General features: G+C 41.8%; 1 protein-coding gene across 2 annotated transcripts in view; it reads right to left on the minus strand.

Annotated features, from left to right (window-relative positions):
• TMEM120B (transmembrane protein 120B) overlaps positions 1–23,209 on the minus strand; it is a 68,656-nt gene that overhangs the window by 30,829 nt on the left and 14,618 nt on the right. For both annotated transcript variants that reach the window (XM_089662055.1, XM_089662053.1), the window contains exons 2-5: positions 16,047–16,165; positions 9,700–9,816; positions 6,612–6,671; positions 4,614–4,709 (exon numbers count right to left, since the gene is read on the minus strand). In XM_089662055.1, coding sequence (XP_089518181.1) covers positions 4,614–4,709; positions 6,612–6,671; positions 9,700–9,816; positions 16,047–16,165 — 392 coding nt within the window. The remainder of the gene's footprint in view (positions 1–4,613; positions 4,710–6,611; positions 6,672–9,699; positions 9,817–16,046; positions 16,166–23,209) is intronic.

The raw sequence follows: 23,209 nt of genomic DNA on the forward strand, positions 1-23,209 counted from the left end.
ATCGTCTTCTTTTGCAGGCTGCTTCCTTATTTGGAAATGCATTAAAATCCTTTATGGCATTTCTAAGCAAAAATCAGTCACATATCATAACAAGCAGGGGTACAGGAAAATGAAGAGATAGGATGGGGATGGGGGCTTCAACTGAACCTCACATTTACCGATAATAGTGGTTTTCCTGATTCTTTTTTTCAATTGTTTATGCCTGCTGTCCTTGAATATGACAAACACTACTGTGCGTATAAAAAGCAGTATTAAACCCAAAACCAAAATGTAATATACTGCAATTACCAGTCATTAGATGTGGTGGCTGCATTAGTTTTCTTTTGTAGGCACTTTTTCCTCAGTTTGCACCTGGTGATCTGGCCAGTAATACACCTATTGTAGCAGAGTGCCCCCACTCTAGAGGAAGGAGCACAAGGGGGCATCTTTGGACAGCAGCATAGTTAGTGTTGGGGGAAGAGAGTGTTAGATGGCCTAGCAAATTTAAATACATTAAACAAATTGAAGCCAAACTCCAGCTCACACTTCAATTACACAAGCAGTTACAGCAACATGTTTTTTCCTTTTGAGATGAAGGTTTTAGAGAAATATAAGCTAATAATTGTAAGCACCCCTGTCATTAGTAAATGGTTTGTCTCAACACTTAAAACCGATATACAGAGGTTGGAAAACATGGAAACGCTACATGTTTTGCAGGTGTGACAGTGACGACATGTTTTGTGTTGAAAGTGGAAGTGATGTAACATTCTTCTGCTTCCGCTGTGTGATGAGACACCTAGCTAACAGGTGGGAAGCCTCACTTTTGTCATTCACTGCGCGCTGCTAGTAATAGAAAGCTCTGACATATCTCCGAATTTCAAAGAGGGTAAATTGTTGGTGCCCACTTAGCTGGTGCCTCTGTGACTGAAGTTGCCAATTTATTTGCTGTTTCGCGAGGTACAGTATCTAAGGTTATGACGGCATGTACAGTTTCCGGGAAAGCGTTGTCTGATCAGCATAAGAGCAGTCGACATGGCCGAAAGAGAAAAAAGGACATTGTGCAGGATTGTGACCCGGAATAAGAAAACGATTGCTGCAAAAGTGACTGCAGAGCTCAATCTCAGTCTTTCAAAGCCTGTGTCCACAAACATTGTGCAGAGGGATCTTCAAAAGCAAAACATTCACAGGTGAGCTGCAAATGCCAAACCACTAGAGACCAATATTAATGTGCAGAAGAGGAGAGAGTGATGCAACATCCATAAATCGTGGACTATCGATCAATAGAAGGCGGTCATATTTACGACCAGGACTATCTTGTGCCAAAGGTAAAGCATGGTGGTGGCGCAATCATAGTTTGGGCAGCCATATATTGGTATTTTGCAGGCCTCATCACTATCTTGAAAGGTATAGTCGCTGCCAGCGACTATGTACAAATTTTTGCTGACTATGCGCACCCCATTGTACAGATGTTGTTTCCCGAAGAACGCACCATTTACCAAGACGATAATGCTCCGATTCACACAGCTGGTGTTGTTAAATCATGGTTTGACGAGCATGCAGATGAAGTCTTGCACCTTCCCTGGGTGCTGCAGTCACCGAACCTCAATATCATAGAGTCACTATGGTCAATTTTGGAGAACAAGGTTCAGGCTCGTTTTCTCTGCAAGAACTGGAAAGATGCTTGCATGAACAGTGGTCTCAGGTTCCATTATCCAACACCCAAGAGTTATATTTGTCAATTCATAGGAGAATTCAGGCTGTCTTGGATGCCAAAGGCGGTCCAACAACATATTAGGTAACAATTTCATTCTTTTGCCTGATGAAACCATAATTATTTTGTCCAACCCCTGCATCTGCAGGAGATCTTGTTTTGTTGAAAAACAACAGACTTACTGGCAGGATCACCCAGTGAAAATAAAGGTAACAAAGCCTAAAAAAAACCAAAAAAAAAAAAACCAAATGCTGCCATCACATCTAATAATTGGCAAGCAGCAATAAATGTTTGCCTTTGGGTTCAGTACCACTTTAAGTTCAGAAAATAAAGAAAATGTGTTTTATAAAGAGTAAAAAAACAACATGATTCTGTCATTAATTTTCATTAAATGAATGACAACATGTTTCCATGATTAGTTCAGTCCCCCAGGCAGCTAAACTTACGTTAACACCTCATTTGTTTCATGTTTTTCTTTTTAGAAAACACATGCACACAGATCATATCAGGTGTAAGAAAGCCATTGCTGTAAGGTTCTATGGGGACTGTTTAAAGATGGATTTCCTTTGTGCTAATAATTGCAGGACACACTTTTCTACGAAGATTGACAAAGTTGCTTAAAGTTCATAAACTAACTGTGGCCTGTTGGTGGACCAAGCTCTGTAAATATTACTCTAGACCAGCGGTTCTCAACCTGTGGATCGTGACCCCTTTGGGGGTCTAACAACCCTTTCACAGGGGTCTCCTAAGACCATCGGAAAACACATATTTCCGATGGTCTTAGGAACCGAGACACCGCTCCTCTATCAGTCTCCAGGCGGGTCTGCCCACATGCAGATACGTCCACATTTCCCTGGACCGCGATGTGTGCGCGGGATGACATGCCGCCCCTGTCATCTGGCCACATCCCCGGGATCACTCAACAGCTCCGCCTCCTCGCCAGTGATTGGCTGCCGGAACTGTAGCTCAGGAGAGGCACACAGGCAGCCAATCACCGGCGAGGAGGTGGAGCTTGGAGAGGTGGAGCCGAGCAGCAGTGCGAAGATCAAAGAAGATCGAGCGAGGGAGCGGCCGGAGAAGGAAGACAGCTGACAGGTAAGTGTCTGTAGCGTGCAGATGGTGCTGCTGCAGCCAAGTATGCTGGCTGTAGATGGGAGAGGGAGGGAGTGAGCCCAGGCTGGAGCAGGAGTCAGCAAGTTAAGTATCATTGGTGTCAGTAGGAGAAATAGTGCCCCATCATTGGTGTCACTAATACCAATGATGGGGCACTATTCCTCCCACTGACACCAATGATGGGGCACTATTTCCTCCCCCCCCCCCTACTGACACCAACGATGGGGAACTATTCCTCCCCCCACTAACACCAACGATGGGGCACTATTCCTCCACCCACTGACACCAACGATGGGGCACTATTCCTCCCCCCACTGACACCAACGATGGGGCACTATTCCTCCCCCCACTTACACCAACGATGGGGCACTATCCCCCCCCACTGACACCAACGATGGGGCACTATCCCCCCCCCCACACTAGTATCAATGATGGGGCACTATTCCCCCCCCCCCCTCCACTGACACCAATGATGAGGCACTATTCCTCCCACACTGACACCAATGATGGGGCACTATTCCTCCCACTGATACCAACGATGGGACACTATTCCTCCCACTGACATCAGTGATGTGGCACTATTCCTTCCACTGACACCAATGACATGGCACTATTCCTCCCACTGTAAAATTACAGTTATGAAGTAGCAATGAAAATAATTTTATGGTTGGGGTTCACCACAACATGAGGAACTGTATTAAAGGGTCGCGGCATTAGGAAGGTTGAGAACCACTGCTCTAGACTTTCACAACTCATCTTTTGAGGTACGGTATGTGAAATCTGTTGTAATTGCATTACACAGCACTTTAACAAAATTTTGTTGCGAAGAGCAGGGCAGGTTAAACCCAAATCTGAATTGGCTGAATACTTGTTCTCACCAATGTACAGAGGTATTCTTCAATAAAAAGGGCACTGGTAAGTCTCCTGTTGACTTTACGGGGCCATAACTCTGTAATTGTAAGCTAACCATTGCCATTTGAAAGCAAACTTCTTGACTCAGATGTGCAAAAAAACTGGATATTCCATCACACTATCGAACAATGTTCAGAAGACAGGTGATACATGTATGGTGTTTTCTCCAAAAACACAACACTGTATGCCACTATTATAAACTCAACACAGAGGGTAGATGGAATACAGACGGTGTGGCTTTTCTGCCTCAGGCTTGAAGAGTCTAATCACAGAGGAACCTATGAATAAAATTGTATGTGAGGTGTGTCGGGGAATCTGGGTCATGCAACACAGCACTGATTCAAAACCCAGAATTTCTTGCTATGACTTCATCTAAAGCATGACATTGAGATTTTTACATAAACTGAAACACATTTGTATGCAGGGCTTGTTCAAAATATGTTTTAATAATTGCTACTCAGAACTCATGAAGCATTTGGTTAGGGTTACAAAACTGCAAGGAAGTCTTAGTTATTGACCAACTTTTTCTATCAATGACTTCAGTTGTGTAAACGGGATTTTTTGCAGACATGCACCATCCCTTGTGTATAACCTAAACATCTGATAGTCTAAGTCTGCAAATGTTTTTCACAAATGAAGGGAAGCTGCACTGTGGGGTTTCTCAATACTATAATGAGGTGACTAATGTTAAAATCCATTCTTTAAATGTCTAAATGAGAAGAGCTGGTGCAAATAGCTAGTTTCATGGTTCGTTGCATACAACTATGATAGCTGGTAATGCAATACGTAGCGGCTGTACAGCATTTATGAACCATGGTTCACTTTTGTGTTATGTAAAGCATTTCACCTGTACAATAAAAAATATTGCAAAGCTGTGGCCAGAGGAAGAATTTCTCACCTGTAATGAAGCACAAACCTACACGCTATGGCTCCAAATAACAAAATTATTGTTAAATAAAGCTTGAATTTTTCATATTCATCCTTGTAAGCAAACCTAAAAAATGGAGAGGATAACAGATCAAAACAATGAACTTAAGACAGGGCAAGAGATCCTCAGAACGAAAACACACAAAGTCACACCAAATTTTCAATCAGCTACTTAGGATCAAAATAACAAAAGCAGACAGCCAGTAATCAACTCCTAGTACTGACTCCCTAGTGTTTCTATAATTGTCTAATGTCAGTCACAGTACACAGCTAAGTAAAGAGAAAAGCTATGATGCAATGGCACTCAGTGTGGCTTTATGTGGACTATGACTTGGGGCAGAAGGAAGAACACCTATTTGCTATCAGCAATGGTGCACAAAGTATGCCATGTTACTGACATTTACTCACTGCATAACAAAAAGCAACCCAATTTCTGATATAAAGAAAATGTACAAATACTTGAAGATTATATGATGAAACAAATATGAAAGATCTATTCAAACCCATAAGTGAGCAAGGATCCACTGTAACAACTTGAAGAAGATTGATTAATTTATCAGATCTCCAAGTTCATTTAAAAAGAATGTATTTAAGAAAAATTAAATAAAATAAATAAAAAAAAGCATTATGGCAAGTTACACTTTGTAAAAGTCAGTAATCCATCACAAGGCAGTCTGCTATGTCATTTGTCACTAATGCTGTTAGAACATTCTGCAAACTATTACTGAAATATTTTAATTTGTAACCTTAAGCCATCCATAGATGGATCGAAATTTGTCTGGTTCAGCAGGAACCAGACAAATTTCAATCCATCTATGGTCAGGCTGGTTGTACCGAAATCAATCTATTGATCAACTTCAGTACAACCAGCCTGTCATTTTTATTTCTTACAATAACTGACGGCAGCTATAGCCGCCAGCAATGATCATTGTATTCTGACGGCAGGGAAACCACTCGCTGTCAGAATACAATTGTGCCGAGGGAGGGATTCCCCCATCAACACTGACTGTGTTGATGGAGAAATCAAGTGAGTTTCTTTTGTTTAATTCCTGGTTAAAGGAAAGAAAACTGCAGAATCTATGGCCAGCCTAAGAAAAACATGTTTATATTATGGCTTCAGCTAGGCAATGTACACACTCACAAATTTGTTTATTTTCTACGTAGTATTCCAGCTTTAATATCACTTAAAACATTTTGTTTGGGCTAAGCTGGCCTGAACTAAATTTCATTATGATAATTTCAGCTGGAATGTTAATTTCCCAAGACAATAAAATGCAGCTAAGAAATGAACTTTTCAGGATTCCTAGATGTCCCTTGTTTAGGCTTCTCTTTTAAAGTGGTATTAAAAGTTTGACCTTTTAAAAAAAAAAAAAAAGAACAAAGATGTCATACTTGCCTGCTCTGTGCAGTGGGCTTGCACAGAGCAGCCCTGATACACTTCTTCCCGGGTCTCCCCCTTGGACCTGCTGGCTCCTCCCCCTTGACCAATGCCCCCAATAGCAAGCCGCATGCTATGGGGGCACTGGTGCATGCTCGCTCCCGAGCCCTGCTCTATGCATCCATAAAACACAGAGCCGCGGCTTGGCCCCATCCCTGCGCTCTCCTCATTGGATCACTGGCTGTGATTGACAGCAGTGCGAAACAATGACTCCCAATGCTGTCTCAGCCAATGAAGAGAGGGAGTCCTGGGACAGTCGAGGCTCTTTGCACATCGCTAGATCAAGAGGGGGTCAGGCGAGTATTGTCGGGGTTATGGGGGAGCAGCACACAGGTGGCTTGTTTACCTTCATGCATAGAATGCATGAAGGTCAAAAAACCTTCAGCCTTTGCAACCACTTTAAGGGAAGAGAAACACATCACTTCTGTGCAATTGTTGTAAGGAAATGTGGCACAACTAGATACACAGAACAAGCCGAAGCTGAAGACAAGGACATGCAGCTTTTTGTTGTTCATTAAAATTCATACTTACTTTGCTTGATTACTAAGAAGAGTGACATTCACATTCCCAAGCACTAGGTTTAAATATAAACTAAAAGGAGAGAAAACATGTTAGTGTTATGCAAACATGGCATAGCCTCCTATCAGAGATAATAAAACCTGGCAAAATGTAATAACGAAAAGAATTTACTTCACCTGACAAAGCATAGGAAATGCCTAACAATTACAGGACAGTTTTTCAATGACTGCAGCACTTTCAAATGAAACAGTAACTGACATTCCACAAGTGCCCTGAACTGCTTGTGTATCTGACAAATAGCTCCATGTACTAGGACTTAGTGTGCAGAGATAGCATTTACTGCAAAGGTCACCATTTCGGTATGTCAGTAGAGTTTCAATTACCAGCCTGAACAAAGGGCAGACATTACACTGCACTCTCTGTTGTGGTTCATAACAAACATTTCTATTAGCACACTGAATGTTATAGAATATAAAGAGCAGGATCAGCAATAAAGTGACACTAAACTCCAAAAAAGAAAGTTATATTCCCTCCTAGATTGTAAGCTCCAAGGAGCAGGGCCCTCTTTTCCCTCTTGTATTGAACTGTATTGTTGCTGTATTGTCTCCCGTTATATTGTAAAGTGCTGAGCAAACTGTTGGTGCTATATAAATCCTGTATAATAATAATAATAATATTCAAGTATAAGTTCTTTACTCAATAAAGTACCTTCTGTTGCACTCAGCCTTCTGCAAAATCCTTTTTTTCCCCCTATTAAGAGGGTGGCTTCCATGTAGGATCATAGCCAACCCTTCTTGCTAACTCCTAAAATCAGCTAGGCACTATGGGCTATATATTGTACATAGAGCAATGCATATGTCTGCATCCAGCGTGCACTGTTCCTTCCAAATAGAAGTGAGATGGAAAAGGAGAGGTTCAAGAGCTGACACCCAGGTTTGATTTAACTAAAGGGACTTTCCATTTTAATCTAACAATGAGTGCATTGATACACAAGCACAAGCCAACAGGAGGAACTAAAGTGTGGCGGGGGAGAAGGTATTCTACACACCTGGGGTGGCTGATGAGAATTGAAACAGCAGAAGTTCAACATATGAGCAGCTGAAAAGGATGCAGAGCCTATTCTTTTTTAGCCAAGACGTTGTCTAAGTGATTCTGTAATGATGACCGCATTCATGTGATTAAGCTGGTGCTGCTGCTGGTAAAAAAAAAAGCACTACAGGCAATTTTTTAATGTTTTGGATAAAGTGGAAAGGGGTTACAATTTCCACTGGAATGTTACTATAGTATTTGTCTTATTACTTCCAATTCCCAAAATGAGGAGAATCCCTTCAACAAGTACAGAAAACAGAAAAAAGCATGGCAGATTCTAATCTTCTAACTTTATTACAATTGTGTGCAAATTGGCAAGAACTGGTTTGCTTTGTGTCCGAGTAAACACATAGGTAGTAAGGGCAAACCATCAAGGAATCTCAGAAAGAATGAAAAAATAAAGCTTGGTAATTGCATTTCTGTCTCTCTTTGTCTTCCATGACAGTGCTGTGTTATTTGGGTGCTGCCACTGAGGAGTCTAAAAATAAGAATTGTGGGTATATGTAACTATAGATTTATTACCCAATCTGTGAAGATCCAAATAGTAGGGATAACATGATTAAAACATTGAACTTACAAACAAAAAAACTGATGTGCAGATATATGAAGAAATCCTTTAGTGATATTAAAGCTTAATTTTTTAAAAATTAAAACGACATGGTATACTTACCTGCTCTGTGCAATGGCTTTGCACACAGCAGCCCCAATCCTCTTCTTGTGGGGTCCCTCGTTGGCGCTCTATGCTCCTCCTCTTTGGCTAGTGCTCCCATGGAAAGCCGTTATCCATGGGGGCACTCGTGCAGGCTCACTCCTGTGCCGCCCTGTTTGTGTTTATTGCCACAGAGCGGGTGGCTGAGCATTGCTTGCTCGTCACAGCATTTGACTGACGATCTGCCCAGTGAGGAGGGAGACCGAGGTGAGAGTCGCTGCTCTCCTGCACATCACTGATTGGATCGGGCTCAGGTAAGAATAAGGGGGGTTTGTGGATCCTGCGGTGTTGAAGGTTTTTCATCTTAAAGCGGAGTTCCACTCATCCTGTCAAAAAATAAAAGTCAGCAGCTACAAAAACTGTAGCTGCTGACTTTTAAAAAACAGCCACTTACCTGTCCCTCGGTCCTGCGGTGTGTGCACCGCAGTCCGTTTCACTGGCCGTCCTGTATTCCAGGAGGCCAGCATCTTCAGTGTGGGCACCAGGCTGTGACAGCTTGCGGCTTCACAGCTGGGTACCCACTGCGCATGCGTGAGTAGCGCTGCGCTTCATGAATGGTCCTGTAGTCTTCTGGGACCTGTCATGTGTCCCAAAAGACTACAGGAAAGGAGGGAGGACACCTTCCGCTTCTGGTCGCCAAGGCAATCGGACCGGAAGTGGGAGCGGGTACCTGTCAAATTCGGGTACCTGCTCCCCCCCCAAAGGTGCAAATCCTTAATGGGAAGCGGGGAAGCAGTCCTTAAAGCGGAACTTCCCCTTTTGGGTGGAGCTCTGCTTTAATGCATAGAATGCATTAGGGTGAAAACCAAGTGATTCTAAAGTCTTAGTTTTTTTTAAAGAAAAAATAACAAACATGTCTATACTTACCTGCTGTGTGCAGTAGTTTTGCACAGAGCAGCCTGAATCCTCCTTTTCTCGGGTCCTACGCAGGCTCTCCTGGCCCCTCCCTCCTGTCGAGTGCCCCCACAGCAAGCACCTTGCTATGGGGGCACCCACTGCTCCATGTGTCCATTCATACACGGAACCCCGATTCAGCCCAGCCCCCTCACTTCTCGTTGGCTCACTGGCTGTCATTGACAGCAGTGGGAGCCAATGGCTCTCGCTTCTGTTTCAGCCAATGAGAAGAGGGAGACTCCAATGCACATCACTGGATTGAGAGGGGGCTTAGGTGAGTTTTAGATATAGTATATAGAATGCATGAAGGTAAAAATCCTTGAGCCTTTAGGACCACTTTAAAGCTTTAGAACCACTTTAGGAAATTCAGACATATCAATAGGCCAGCTCTTATTTGGCAATACCTACCCATTTTTCTTTGGCAAATAAGCTTCCATGTCAAAGAAGACATTGTGCCTCTCTTTAACAGTACCATGTATCTGCTGAATGAGGTCAGTCTCACCAAGGCTGGCAGTGTGTTTATACCTTGAGGAGGAAGAACAACAAAGTTACAGATTTCTACAGCATCCCCTGGGGTTCAAATAGAGTACATCAAGTTTAAGAGTGAGCCTACACTAACATCAGGTTAATTTCTTTTCAAAAAGTCAGGAATATTTAAGAAGCATTTTACTTAGATTTTGCAAGATCTCATTCAAATAATCTAAAAGTCCAAAACTAAAAAAAAAAATCTGTATAGAACTTTTCCAACATAACTCTGATTTGAAGAAGGCATATTAGGCAATACAGATTCTTTAGAGATTTGCAATCTTTGCACTGGTAATGCAAGAAAATATAATTTAACATAAAAAAAATCCTTCAAGTGATCTTGAACCAAATTTTAAAACTTTTAAAAGTAAAGGTCCGGCTTAAGATCAACTTTCGGACAAAAAGCCTGCTCTACCCTTCTTAGACCGAGTTTAAAGGAGAAAGGTGGAAAAATAAAGAATACACATATACTTGCCTACCATGGCTGCAATATTGATGTGGTGCTGCAGCTATTCCCCACCAGCTCTAACCCCAAAAACTGGGTTCCACTGATCACTCAGTTCTCAGGTCCACTCTAACCAGAAAGTGGTGACTGTCAGTCAATGGCTCTCTGCTTTGAACCTACAGGGTCACTGGAGTGCCGGGCAGGAGATGTGGTTGCAGTGACTGGCTCAGGCTCTCAGCAGCACACTGATAGGCTGAGTCAGCTGCCAATCAGGCATCTGGGTGGATATCAATATTATTAGGATACATCCATAAACTGAAGCAACTCTGATATCAGCCAACAGCACTCCCATGACCCACAGGAGAAGTATGGCCAAAAGAGCTACTTCTCTTTTAAGGAAAAATTCCAGGTATCGGCATGTTATTAATGTAACCGCTTTCGCTTTGTGAATTCTTTTTCACTGTTTTTTTTTGCTATCGGCATGTTATGCCCAGTTACATTGCCCCAGATTGAACCAACGTAACTACACTGTGTGCATAATTTTTAGGGAAGTGAGCTTTTTTGACCAAATCATCATTTTTATGTATACTGCCCAATTCCAAGCTGTATAAACTTGAATGCTTATTGGATTTAAGCATATCAAGTGATGTGTATTTGTGTAATGAGGGAAGCCCATTACTGATCCAGCCACAGGCCCATCCCTCTGGTCCGTCAAGAGTCATTCTCATCTCATCAGTCCATAGAACCTTTGAAAAATCTGTCTTCAGATATAAAAAAAATGTTTCTTAGTTTTTGTCATAAAATTTTGTAAATAAGTGATTTTTCTCCTTCACTGATGTGCGCTAATGAGGCTGCAATGATGTGCACGAATAGCCTGCACTGATGGACAGATAGGTGGCACTGATGAGGAGGCACTGATGGGCATTGACAGGCATCACTGATAGGCACTGAAAGACAGCACTCATATATGGCACTGACAGGCAGCACTGATAGGTGGCACTGACTAGCAGTGATAGGCAGCACTGATAGGTGGCACTGACTGGCACTGATAGGCAGCACTGAAAGGCAGCTCAGATGGGCACTTATATGTGGCACGGATGTGCACTGGTAGGCACTGTGTGGCATTGATGTGGCACTGGCAGGTGGCATTCATGAGCACTGACAGCTGGCATTCATGGGCACTGACAGGTGGAACTGCTGGGGCTACACTGATCATCAGGACACACTGATCCTGCCCTGATGATCATTGTACATGTCCCCTCTGAGTAATGCTGATTACCAGATCTCTTCTCCTCTCGAGCTGTCAGCATGACAGCTCGTGAGGAGAGAGATGCCGATAACCGGCATTTCCCTATTTACATGCGATCAGCTGTGATTGGACACAGCTGATCACATGACCGAGCAGACGTCTTTGGCTCTTTCCATTGATCGGTGATCCGCTGTGTCCTAGGGACACAGCACACTATAGATCGCCGCACTGCGCGCCCCCGGAACCTATGATGTCCTCCCAGAACAAGAGAACCGCTTGCGCCCATTATTTCCTTATATGGCGGGCGAGAGGTGGTCAATGGCATCCCAGTTGTCGTCTGTAGGGTTCAACTTTGAGATGGCCCACCTTTTGCAGCTATAACAACTTAAACTCTTCTGGGAAGGCTGTTCACAATGGTTAGGAGTGCGTCTATGGGAATGTTTGACCATTCTTCCAGAAGCGAATTTGTGAGGTCAGGCATTGATGTCGGACGAGGAGGCCTGGCTTGCAGTCTCTGCTCTAATTCATCCCAAAGGTGTTCTGTCGGGTTGAGGCCAGGACCAATTAAGTTCCTGCACCCCAAACTCGCTCATCCATATCTTTATGGACCTTGCTTTGTGCACTGGTGCACAGTCATGTTGGAACAGGAAGGGACCATCCCCAAACTGTTCCCACAAAGTTTGGAGCATGAAATTGTCCAAAATGTCTTGGTATGATGACGTCTTAAGAGTTCCCTTCACTGGAACAAAAGGGCCAAGCCCAACCCCTGAAAAACAACCCCACACCATAATCCACAAAGACTGTCAAACTGTATTCCATGTAGCACTGAACTAGCTATGTTACCTGGATGCTAAGACACACATTAATTTAATAGGAAGTACTATATAATCTACTTAACAGAAAATAGGGGAAAAGGAAACAATGGGTATATGGTCATTATTAGTATATTAAATGTGCAGCACTCCAAAATGTATCAATTAAAAATTGTTTAATGGATAAACAAATTAAACACAATTTCCTGCCTGTAAAATGTTCTGTAAAAGACATTTTATGGGATTACAAAAAGATTTCAACAGCAGCTGCAATCTTCCAGCAAGCTCTACTTGATTCTAAACAAGTACAGACTTGTGGGATTCTCCAGAGTTTACTACAGGTTAGAAGATGAGGAAAATACATGCAAGCATGTAAGCTGTACTTAAAAAAAAAACAAACAAAAAAAAAACACCCTCAGCTCTTTACAACACTTGCATACTTATGTAATAATCACTGAAAGCTAGCTAACAGTTGCTGAACGGACAGTTCGTATTTTCAGTCTTCTGCTACATCCCTTTGGCGATGAGCACTTTTGATGGCAGAACCACCAATTACCAACTGAGAATTTCTAGCTTGTTGGTTAAAATTCCATGCAATGGGCCTTGCAAGTTCGATAAGAAAATATATGTTGACCATCTGTTTGTGTTCTGAATGTCTGAAAGTGTATGACAAGGCAAACACTGCTTTTATTTAATAGAATGGGAAAAATGCAGAACCCTTGTGTTTTTACTACTATCTGGCCTAAATCAGAGCAATTTCCCCTCATTTCCTGTTCTGCTAAAAATGGTTTCACCAGACAGGAACTGAGGGACACGACAGGAGTTTTATCCTTTCCCCACCATATTTGAAACAAGGAAGAGAGGTTTTTGGCTGGACATACGCTTTAAAATAGTAAAAAGTGAAGTTTAGTTGATATGGGTTACTACACTTTCCATAGTATTACTCCTCTATGCACTGTCCAATAGGCCCATCTAAAATTTCCATGCTTCTCACACGTTGCTATTTTTAAGTTGAATATTGTGTGTAGGCAGCATCACAGGAGAAAATAGAAACTCTGCATCTAAAGTAGACATACAATCCCCCAGCCAAGACACACTGCTGAAACTCAGCATTGCATTATCTCTACAGCAGAACAATGTCCACAAGTGAAGAAGGTGTGTGTGTGTGTGTGTGTGTGTGTGTGTGTGTGTGTGTGTGTGTGTGTGTGTGTGTGTGTGTGTGTGTGTGTGTGTGTGTGTGTGTGTGTGTGTGTGTGTGTGTGTGTGTGTGTGTGTGTGTGTGTGTGTGTGTGTGTGTGTGTGTGTGTGTGTGTGTGTGTGTGTGTGTGTAAATAAATGTAAGTAGAGAAAAGAATCACCCCCCTTTAAAATAATCACATTTTGTTGCCCTGCAGCCTGAAATGAATAGACAATTTTTGTTTTACCCAGCTGTATTTATAAAAAAAAATCAAAAGCCAAGTTACTGAGTTGGAAAGAGGATCAACCCCTCCTAAAAATGACTTGTAAACTCAATCAGGTGTTGCTAATCATCTTCTGAATAGCACACAAAGCCATCTGACTTTCAGCTGTGATCATTATGATTAGCGCTACATGAAAAAAGCTTTCCTGGAGTATTTCAGTCCCTGATAGTGCAACTGAAGCAAGCAACTATGGGTGGCAAGGCATGGTCAAAAGATCTCCGGGTTAAAGTTGTGGACATGCACAAGTCAGGAGATGGATACAAAAATAAATGAAAGGCTTCATCCATGCCTTGAAGCACATTGAAGTCTATTATTAAGAAGTAGAAGGTATTTGGTACAACACAGACTCTCCCTGGATCAGGACGCCGCACCAAACTGGATGAAATAGCCGGGAAGAAACTGGTCAGAGATGCTACCAAGAGGTCTACAGCAACACTGAAGCAGTTGCAGGACTTTATGTCAAAGAGAGGTCATTGTGTGCATGTGACAACAATATCACAAATTCTCCACAAATGTGGCTTGTATGGGAGGGCTGCAGGAAAAAAGCCATTCCTCAAGAAAGGCCACATACATACAGTCAGGACTGAGCTTTGCCAAAACACACCTTGAAGATTCTGAGGCCACATGGAAAAAGGTGTTATGATCAGCTGAGACTAAAATTGAATTACTTGACCTCAACACTAAACGATATGTCTGGTGGAAATCCAATCCAGCTCACCATCCAAATACCACCATTCCTACAGTAAAGCACGGAGGTGGCAATATCCTGTTATGGGGTTGTTTCTCTGCAGCAGGGACTGGAGCACTTGTCAGGAAAAATGGATGGGGCAAAACCCCATCAAACTCTTGAGGAAAATATGCTGCCCTCTGCCAGAAAGAGGTCAATGGGAAGGTTTACGTTCCAACATGACAATGACCCAAAACACACAGAAAAAACGACCACACAGTGCTAAAAGGAGAAAATGGTGAATGTCCTTGCATGTCCTAGTCAGAGCCCAGACAACTACAAAGTACAAACTTGATACTGCTGAAATGGTAGGGGCCCCCATCTTTAAATGTGGAGATGAGTCAAGGACAAGCAACCCAAACTTGACATGTAGGTGGTGCAGCCCTCCTTGGATAGGGGAATTCCAGTACTACAACAAAAACAGAAAAGGCACAAACTCCTAGTGCATTATCTTTGGGTACTTTATCGGTGAAATAGATAAAAACATACTCACAAGCCCAGTAGGCTAAAGGCATTAAAGTACATGGGCAGGAAGTGCATTCGTCTCCTGTCCAATCGGACTGACAGATGGATGACATAGCCAGCTGACATGTTTCGGGGGACTCTGGCCCCCTTCCTCAGAGTAACAGCTCAGACTTAAACTCCATTTAAAATCTGTGGAATGACTTGAAGACTGCAGTCCACAAATGGTCACCATCACATTAAACTGAACTTGAGCAGTTCTGCAAAGAAGAATGGGCAAGTATAGCAAAGTCTAGATGTGCAAAGTTAGTAGAGACATATCCCAACAGACTAAAGACTGTAATTAAAGGAAAAAGTGGTTCAACAAAAATACTAACACAAGGGGTTGATCCTTTTTCTAACTCTGCGATTCTGTTTTTGATTTTCTTTTATTTTTTCTGACATGTTGGTGTTACATCTTTCGCTTGGATGTTGTACTGAGTAAATACAGCTGGATAAAACAAAAACTGCGTGTCTTTGTTTCAGGCTGCAAAGCAACAAAATGTGATTATTTCAAAAAAAGGGGGGGGGGGGATTCTTTTCTATACCCACTGTATGTGTATAGCAATTGACAGAGAAGGATAATGATAGGGCTGGTGCACACAGGAGGAGACAGCTGCCAAAGCATTTTACCTCTCCAGCAGCTGTCCATCCAGTTTGCAGTAGGGGGCAGTGTGGTGCGGGATTTCGTTAATTTTACACAGCTCGGGGTTTTTTTTGTATTAGTACAAACTTTATTAGAAGTATACACTTCATTCATGGCACTGTATAGCAGTGCCATGTGATACTATGCGATTCTGCACAGTGCACCGCTATAATATGCATCCAGGCTGTGAATAGGATGCACAGGAAATAATAGTTTTCTGTGTGTCCAATGCAGTAAAATACCTGCCACCACACTATGTGTGAAATAGCCATAAAGTTAATACAAAGGAAACTTACAGAAAAGACTGATTGGCTGGTAAGAACCAGATCCATGGTCAGCGCCAATTTCTTTAACTAAATGTCATATTGCAGGGTAAAAAGAATCATTTACTTGTTCAGGTTGCATTTTAAGTCCGCTAGACGCCTCTTATGCTTGTTTATGTAACCGCTACACACGCTTTGAAGAGTGTTCAGTTCTTCCAACTTCTGTTTATAAACTTTGTGTGTTTCCTAAAATATCACAAAAAAACACAAAACAAAAAACACAAAAGTTAGACATGGTACAAAAATATTTTAAGGTATTGCAGCTTCTGCCATATTAAAACAAAATAATAAAGGCATGATGTGACCAGTCATATTACATAATAATTTGAATACAAACACATTAAGAAGACCAATTCCAAGCATAGGACTTTGAATACAACAAACTAATACGCACACCTCTACTCTGATGCGACTGGTCACAGGCTGCAGGTGTCACTGCCAATGCTTTCTATTGAAATCAATCTGCACAGAGCAAAGCGGCTCAACTGAAGGGCTGTGGATGAGCCTTAAAAGTGGTTGTAAACCCTTACATACACCCAGTGAAGTGACTGGCCTCAGGTGATACACAGAGATGAAACAAATCCTCCTACATACGTTATACCTGTTTATCTATAGCCATCTTTCCCCTTCATTCAAAGTGCAGAGAACTGAAGTTACATCAGTGAGGAAAGCTCCAAGAACTGACTGAAGGGAATGCCCCCCCTCCCTCACACAGCACACAGGAAGAGAGTGGAGGCTGTCAATCACAGGTTGTGCCCCCCCTCCCCTACATTTTACTCTTGGTGTCAGGAAAACGTGGTAGAAGTGACCTATGCTTATAGCAGAGGAACGAGGCAGCAGACAGAAATGACACTTTAGGGTTGATTTACTAAAACTAGAGAGGGCAAAATCTGGAGCAGCTCTGCATAGAAACCAATCAGCTTCCAAGTCTTCTTGTCAAAGCTTAATTGAATAAGCTGAAGTGAGAAGCCGATTGGCTACCATGCACAGCTGCACCAGATTTCGCACTCTCCAGTTTTAGTAAATCAACCCTGAAATGTAATTTTTGTCTGCTTAGTACCTTAGTGCTCTGGATTGAGAAAAGCACACACTATAGAAGGATATGCATTGTTCATATTTCATGTTTAAGGTTTACAAACACTTTAAAGTGTTACTAGACCCACAACAGTAAAATCAGTCTGTATATGCAGTAAAGCATGCTTGTTAGATTTACTGTGGAACCCAAAGGGTTAATCCTCTGCATTGTGTAAAAAATAGTTTGATCCTGACTTCTACGATTCTCCCCTTCTTCCAGTGCCACCCCTCTTATCTCCTGACAAGATATATTGTGTGGAGTCACTCTGCACATGCTCATTTTGGTGATTAATGCTAGAGACGTTTATTTTTTTTCTTCAGAGAGTGCAAGTCATCAGCACAGGGCCAATCAGCACTGTCCAGACAGAGGTCAGGGGTCCTGCATCCTCCAACAGCAGAAATTAAACTCCTCCTACAAGCTTTAACATGTGCTCGGCTGGACACTTATAGAAGTCACAAGACTGCTCTAACTGCTGATGAGAAAAAGTATTTATCAGTATGTGTTTACAAAAAATAATTGCATTTTCATGTTCTGTGGACATAGTGAATGCAGGGTCCTGGGTTTAGTAACACTTTAAGGTCTCATTCAAACTGGGCATTTACCCCAGTGCATGGGATCTCGATGGAAGGCACAGACGCATCCATTCAGCATCACTGATGGCAGCCTGTAAACTTCTATGAGAGGCTGAAAGCTGCTGCAGAAGAACAGTGCACCAAGTGGCACTAACATTTAGGGCAGTATGTGACCACAGACAAATGCCTAAAGCAAGCAGCCTGCGTTTTAGGCATTGTGCCTGTACTTCATTTCTGCCCCCACCAAAAAGTTGGGATATCATCCACCAGGGCTAAACATCCAGTGTGCATGAGCCACACATTATACATTGCAAGAACAGTTAAATCAATCTTTAAAGGTAATGTTCACCCATATAAGAAACTAACCTATGCAGTCACAGGGCCCCAATTGGTATTAAACTGCACAGTTTTATAAAATGTTCATTCATTTCATGGCTATCTGGGTCCCCTGGAAGCCTGGCTGAAAAACTCCCAGTGCCTTATTGCTAGGATAATAGTGCATGTCTATCCGCCTATCGCCAAGCACTGTCACATGATGGAGGGGTGATGTCACTTGTACCCCCTAGTCCCAGAACATTGGATTCCAGTGACTGAAAAAACAGTCACTTTGCCCTGAATGTTCAATGTTACAGTGTCATTAAACGTTTACAGCGCATTCATAAAGTCATGAAAAAAATGAATTTAAACAACTGTATGAGGCTTCAACATAACAAAATTTTTAAAAAAAGGAAAAGGGGCAAAAACAAACCATGATGTCACGGTATGGCCCTATGTTCAAAAGAATGGCTGCCTGGCTAATTATTCTTTAGAACATAGGCCCATACCATGACGTCATTGTTTGTTTTTATGGTATTAAGTGGAACAGACAACGTTGTCTGGGGTGAGGTGATGGATATCGGTGTTTGGTCAATTGCCTTTTTTGTTATAGGATTGGCAATTTCTATGCATTTATACTCAATATTACAAAATAAATTCAGTTTTTGATATATTTACTATGGTTTACCGCATGGTCCTTTCTGTAATCGCTTTCAGTGGACATCTTGTTTACGTGTATTTAAGTTGCTAAGGAGAAAAGCAGTTTGACAAAATGTGTCTTAGACGCCTTTTGGCAAATGCGTTTAGGCACATCAAGAGCTTGGGCATTCATTTCATTGGCCAAAATATTAATTTATTCTGGCCATTGAAGCAAAAATTTTGATTGTACAATTCACTTTATATCTACCATCAACTATGTAGTATAAGGGGCTATCTGATTGGATACAGCGATTGGATAGATAGGTGTGTCCTTTGATTATATAGTTATGGTTAATCTAAGGGAGATTGTACAATCAGATTGTATTGTATATGGCCACCTTTATACACCTAAAATGAACTAGTTGTGCTTTCCGGTGCCATTAATTGTAAATGGCACCCCAAAACACACATTTTGTCGACTGAAAAAAAGCACGACAAATGCACAGTAAAATATGTGCAAACCACAATATGCCAAAAGCTACTTTGCTGCGTTTGAAGTGTGTAGCGCAGTCCATTGAAATCAATGGGCTGCCCTATGCGTGTCATTGGAAAAACGTACCAAAAATAAAAGTACGCTTCCACTACGCTGTATGAATGGGACCTGAAAGTGAAATTGGTGTGTTTACAGCCTCTCCCTTGCTGAGCTGGAGTTGGATTACGAGAACATTAACAGCTGAATGTCTCCCTTCAAAGTACTCTCTAAGGCAATCTGTGCAATCGCGGTTTAATTTACTTTAAAATTTGCTAAAACTATGGAATAGGAGGACACACCTGAACAATCTATTTAATTTTATAAAATCAGGCAGGCCCTTGCACTACACAATTGATGGTAGAGATAAAGGAGATTGTACAGTGTATGGCAACCTTAAAAGGAAGCAGTAGGAAAGCAAGTGGAAATAAAAAAAGTTGTGGTATATTAACCACTTGCCTACAAGGCCAATTCTGATATCTCTGCCATACATGTAAAAATCAATATATATTTTGCTACAAAATTACTTAGGATTCCCAAACATTTTTTTTTTAAAGCAGAGGCCCCTGAGAATAAAATGGTGGATGTTGCAATTTACACAGTGTTTTTTTAATCCAATTGCTTGGTAAAATATAAAAGGTGATGTTATGCCAAGTAAATAAATACCTAACATGTCACGCTTTAAAACTGCAAATGCCTGTGGAACGGCAACAAACCTTTACAGGTTATACAGGAGGTCTGGTGCTAGAGTGACTGCTCTTGCTATACCATTCAAGGCGATGCCTCACATATGTGGCGCAAACACTGCTTACATATGTGTGTGGGACCTACATATGAGTTTACTTCTATGTGCGAGCACAGGCGGGCTTGAGAGCTTTTTAGACCGCAGCTCGGGGAAGTTCTGGTCCTTGGACATTTCTATGGTAAGCCATGGTGACCTATAGTAAACAGCTTCAATCCCAGTCTCTCAGGTGGAATAGGAAAGTCTCTAAAGGCAGCAGAATATGGTGGACCCCTTCCACCACAAGTAAAAGTGATCCAGCAGCTATTTAACCATTAGAGTCACTTTTACATTAAAAAGCATTGCCGGAGGAAAAAAAAAAAAAAAAAGTTACTGGGGTCATGACCGCAGCCATGGCTCCGGTATAACCACTTAAGTTAAAGGCAAATGGGTATGTCCTACAGGCTTGTACAGGAAGTGGTTAATGAGGGAGGTGTAGTCCACAGAGGTAAAACACACCCTATTCCATGATGCAGTAAGGCAGTGCATGATGGAATATGAAGTTTCATGGAAGATCATATGATGATACAGGAAATCTGGGCTCAGAAAGCATTTTTTTAAATTTTTAACCAGGAGGTGAAGATTCAAAGCTGTCATGGACTAGAGACAAGAACACTGGGATGGCATGAGCAGAAAAGACATTAGAAAAGGCTTTTATTGTGAAAAGTGAAATTCTGCCTGAAAAGGTGAACAATTCCTACAATGCTTCCATCGGCTCATCCCTCACAGTTATAACCTTTTGTACCACTTTCCTCACCCTATTAGACTGAAAGCTCTTATGAGTAAATGTACATTATCATACTTTGGATACTTCATGTCTATTCCAGTTAGTGGTACTTGTACTGTCTCTTGAAATATGTTTTGACTGTACCTGTATACACTACAGGCCTGTTGCCAGAATACTGGAATATGTCCTATGCGGACTCAAAGCACAGCTCCATTTAAACTAAGCTGAATACAGGGCTATCCGGCACAGCTAGCACACAACACAAACAGAGGTGTACAATAACCATTTGAAATGGCAGTATACTAGACCTTATCAAAATGTCTAAAATAAGACACCTCTGTGTTAACTCATGGAAAAATGATTTAGAGACTATTTATACTGTCCCAGGCACACTGACACAAGCTTTATGGTGTGTCAACAGGCATTGTGTTACATTGGCCTATTGTTTTTCTCATGGCCCTCAATGCACATTCCCATACAAGAAAAAAAAAAAAACCCTGACATTTCATAATCTTTTTTTAGTAACACAGTGCACTAAAATGCATGTATATTCACATACCACTGAAAATTTTTTTTTTATCGTGTTGACATGTTATAAATTGAGTTGCAGTTCAGTGCGTAAACTAAATATTTGATCCCCTACCAACTAACAATAATTCTGGCTCCCACAGACTGGCTATGTGCTCATGTGGTACACCGATTAGTCCTGTCAATTTAAGAAGTTGCTCATAACAGCAACTTTTTATGTGTATAAAAGACACCTGTTCACGGTTTCTTCCATTCAAACCTCACCATCATGGGCAAAGAGCTGTCAAAGGACGTCAGGTACAAGATTGTAGACCTGCACAAGCATGAAATGGGATACAAGACCATCAGCAAGCTTGGTTAGAAGGAGACAACTGTGGGAGCGATTATTCACAAATGGAAGAAATACAAAATAACCATCAATTGCTCTCGGTCTGAAGCTTCATGCAAGATTTCGCCTCATGGGGTAAGGATGATCATATAAAAAGTGAGGGATCAGCCCAGAACTACACGGTAGGAGTTTGTGAATGATTTTAAAAGGTAGTTGGGACCACAGTCATCAAACAAACCATTGGTAACACAGTACGCCGCCATGGATGGAAATCCTGCAGCACCTGCAAGGTCCTCCTCCTCAAGAAGGCACATATACAGGCCCGTCTGAAGTTTGCCAATAAACATCTAAAATGATTCATTGAAGGATTGGGAGAAGGTGCTGTGGTCAGATGAGACCCATATTGAGCTTTTTGGCATTAATTTGACTCGCCATGTTTGGAGGAATAAAAATGCTGAATATGACCCTAAAAACACCATGTCTACAGTTAAGCATGGAGGTGGAAACATTATGCTTTGAGGCTATTTCTCTGTTATAGATATAGGCAACCTTTTCCACATTGAGGGGCCAATGGATGGGGCCATGTATTGTAAAATGTTGGATGTGAACCTTCTTTCCTCAGCCAGAATATGGGTCATGGATGGGTCTTCCAGCATGACAATGACTCAAACCATGCCGCCAACGCAACAAAGGAGCTGCTCAAGAAAAAGCACATTAAGGTCATGGAGTGGCCTAGCCAGTCTCCAGACCTTAATCCTACAGAAGATGTATGTTGAGTGCTGAACCTTCGAGTTGACAAGAGACAGCCAAGAAACCTTAAGGATTTAGAGAAGATCTGTAAAGAAGAGTGGACCAAAATCCCTTCTGAGATGTGTGCAAACCTGGTAACCAACTACAAGAAACGTCTTACCTCTGTGCTTGCCATCAAGGGTTTCTCCACCAAGTACAAAGCCATGTTTTGCTTGGGATCAAAAACTTATTTTATGCACTAAAATGCAACTAAATTTATAACATTTGTATCATGTATTTTTTCTGAAGTTTTGGTTGATATTCTGTCTCTATCATTTAAAATACACCTATGATAAACATTATAGACCTTTCATTTCTTTGTAAGTGGGCAAACTTACAAAATCTGCAGGGAATCAAATAATTATTTTCCAAACTGTATCTTGGAAACTGTATCTAAGAAAAATAAATAGGCATGATGTGCACATGCAGTCAGCTTGGTCCCACATATCCAAAGGAAGTTCTCAATAAACCCATTTTTGCGTAGTGTCATGCGGACAGCAGGGGCATGGCCAATGCTATGCATAATTGACTTTCATGGCTTGTTCACACTATGCCCATTAAGCTGTGGTTTCTCTGCACAGCATTGCACACGTACGGGGTAAACAGATCACACAGAAAACAAGGAATATACCAGGGAGGTGGACAGACACTGTCAGAGTATGATGTGGCTCTTTGGTGTGCTTGCTATTCAGTCATTTCAGTTAGTCAACAACAAGAACATATTCACATGTGAAGAGGTTCTGCTGCTGGTAGTGTCAATCTATACGCAGTTTATGCCCCATGTCAGTGTGATATCTTTCTGTAGGGGACTGAAGGAGTTCAGTGAACCAACAGGGCACAATCCAAAGATGCAGTATGCCTGCAGTGCAGTTACCTGTGCATTATGATCATAATAACCTGCAACAAGAATTAAAGTTTCTCAACAACAAGCTGCCTTTTCCTGTACT

Source organism: Staurois parvus, unplaced genomic scaffold (assembly GCF_062004578.1).
Source record: "Staurois parvus isolate SC_StPar_1 unplaced genomic scaffold, SC_StPar_1.0 ptg001418l, whole genome shotgun sequence".
NCBI lineage: Eukaryota > Metazoa > Chordata > Amphibia > Anura > Ranidae > Staurois > Staurois parvus.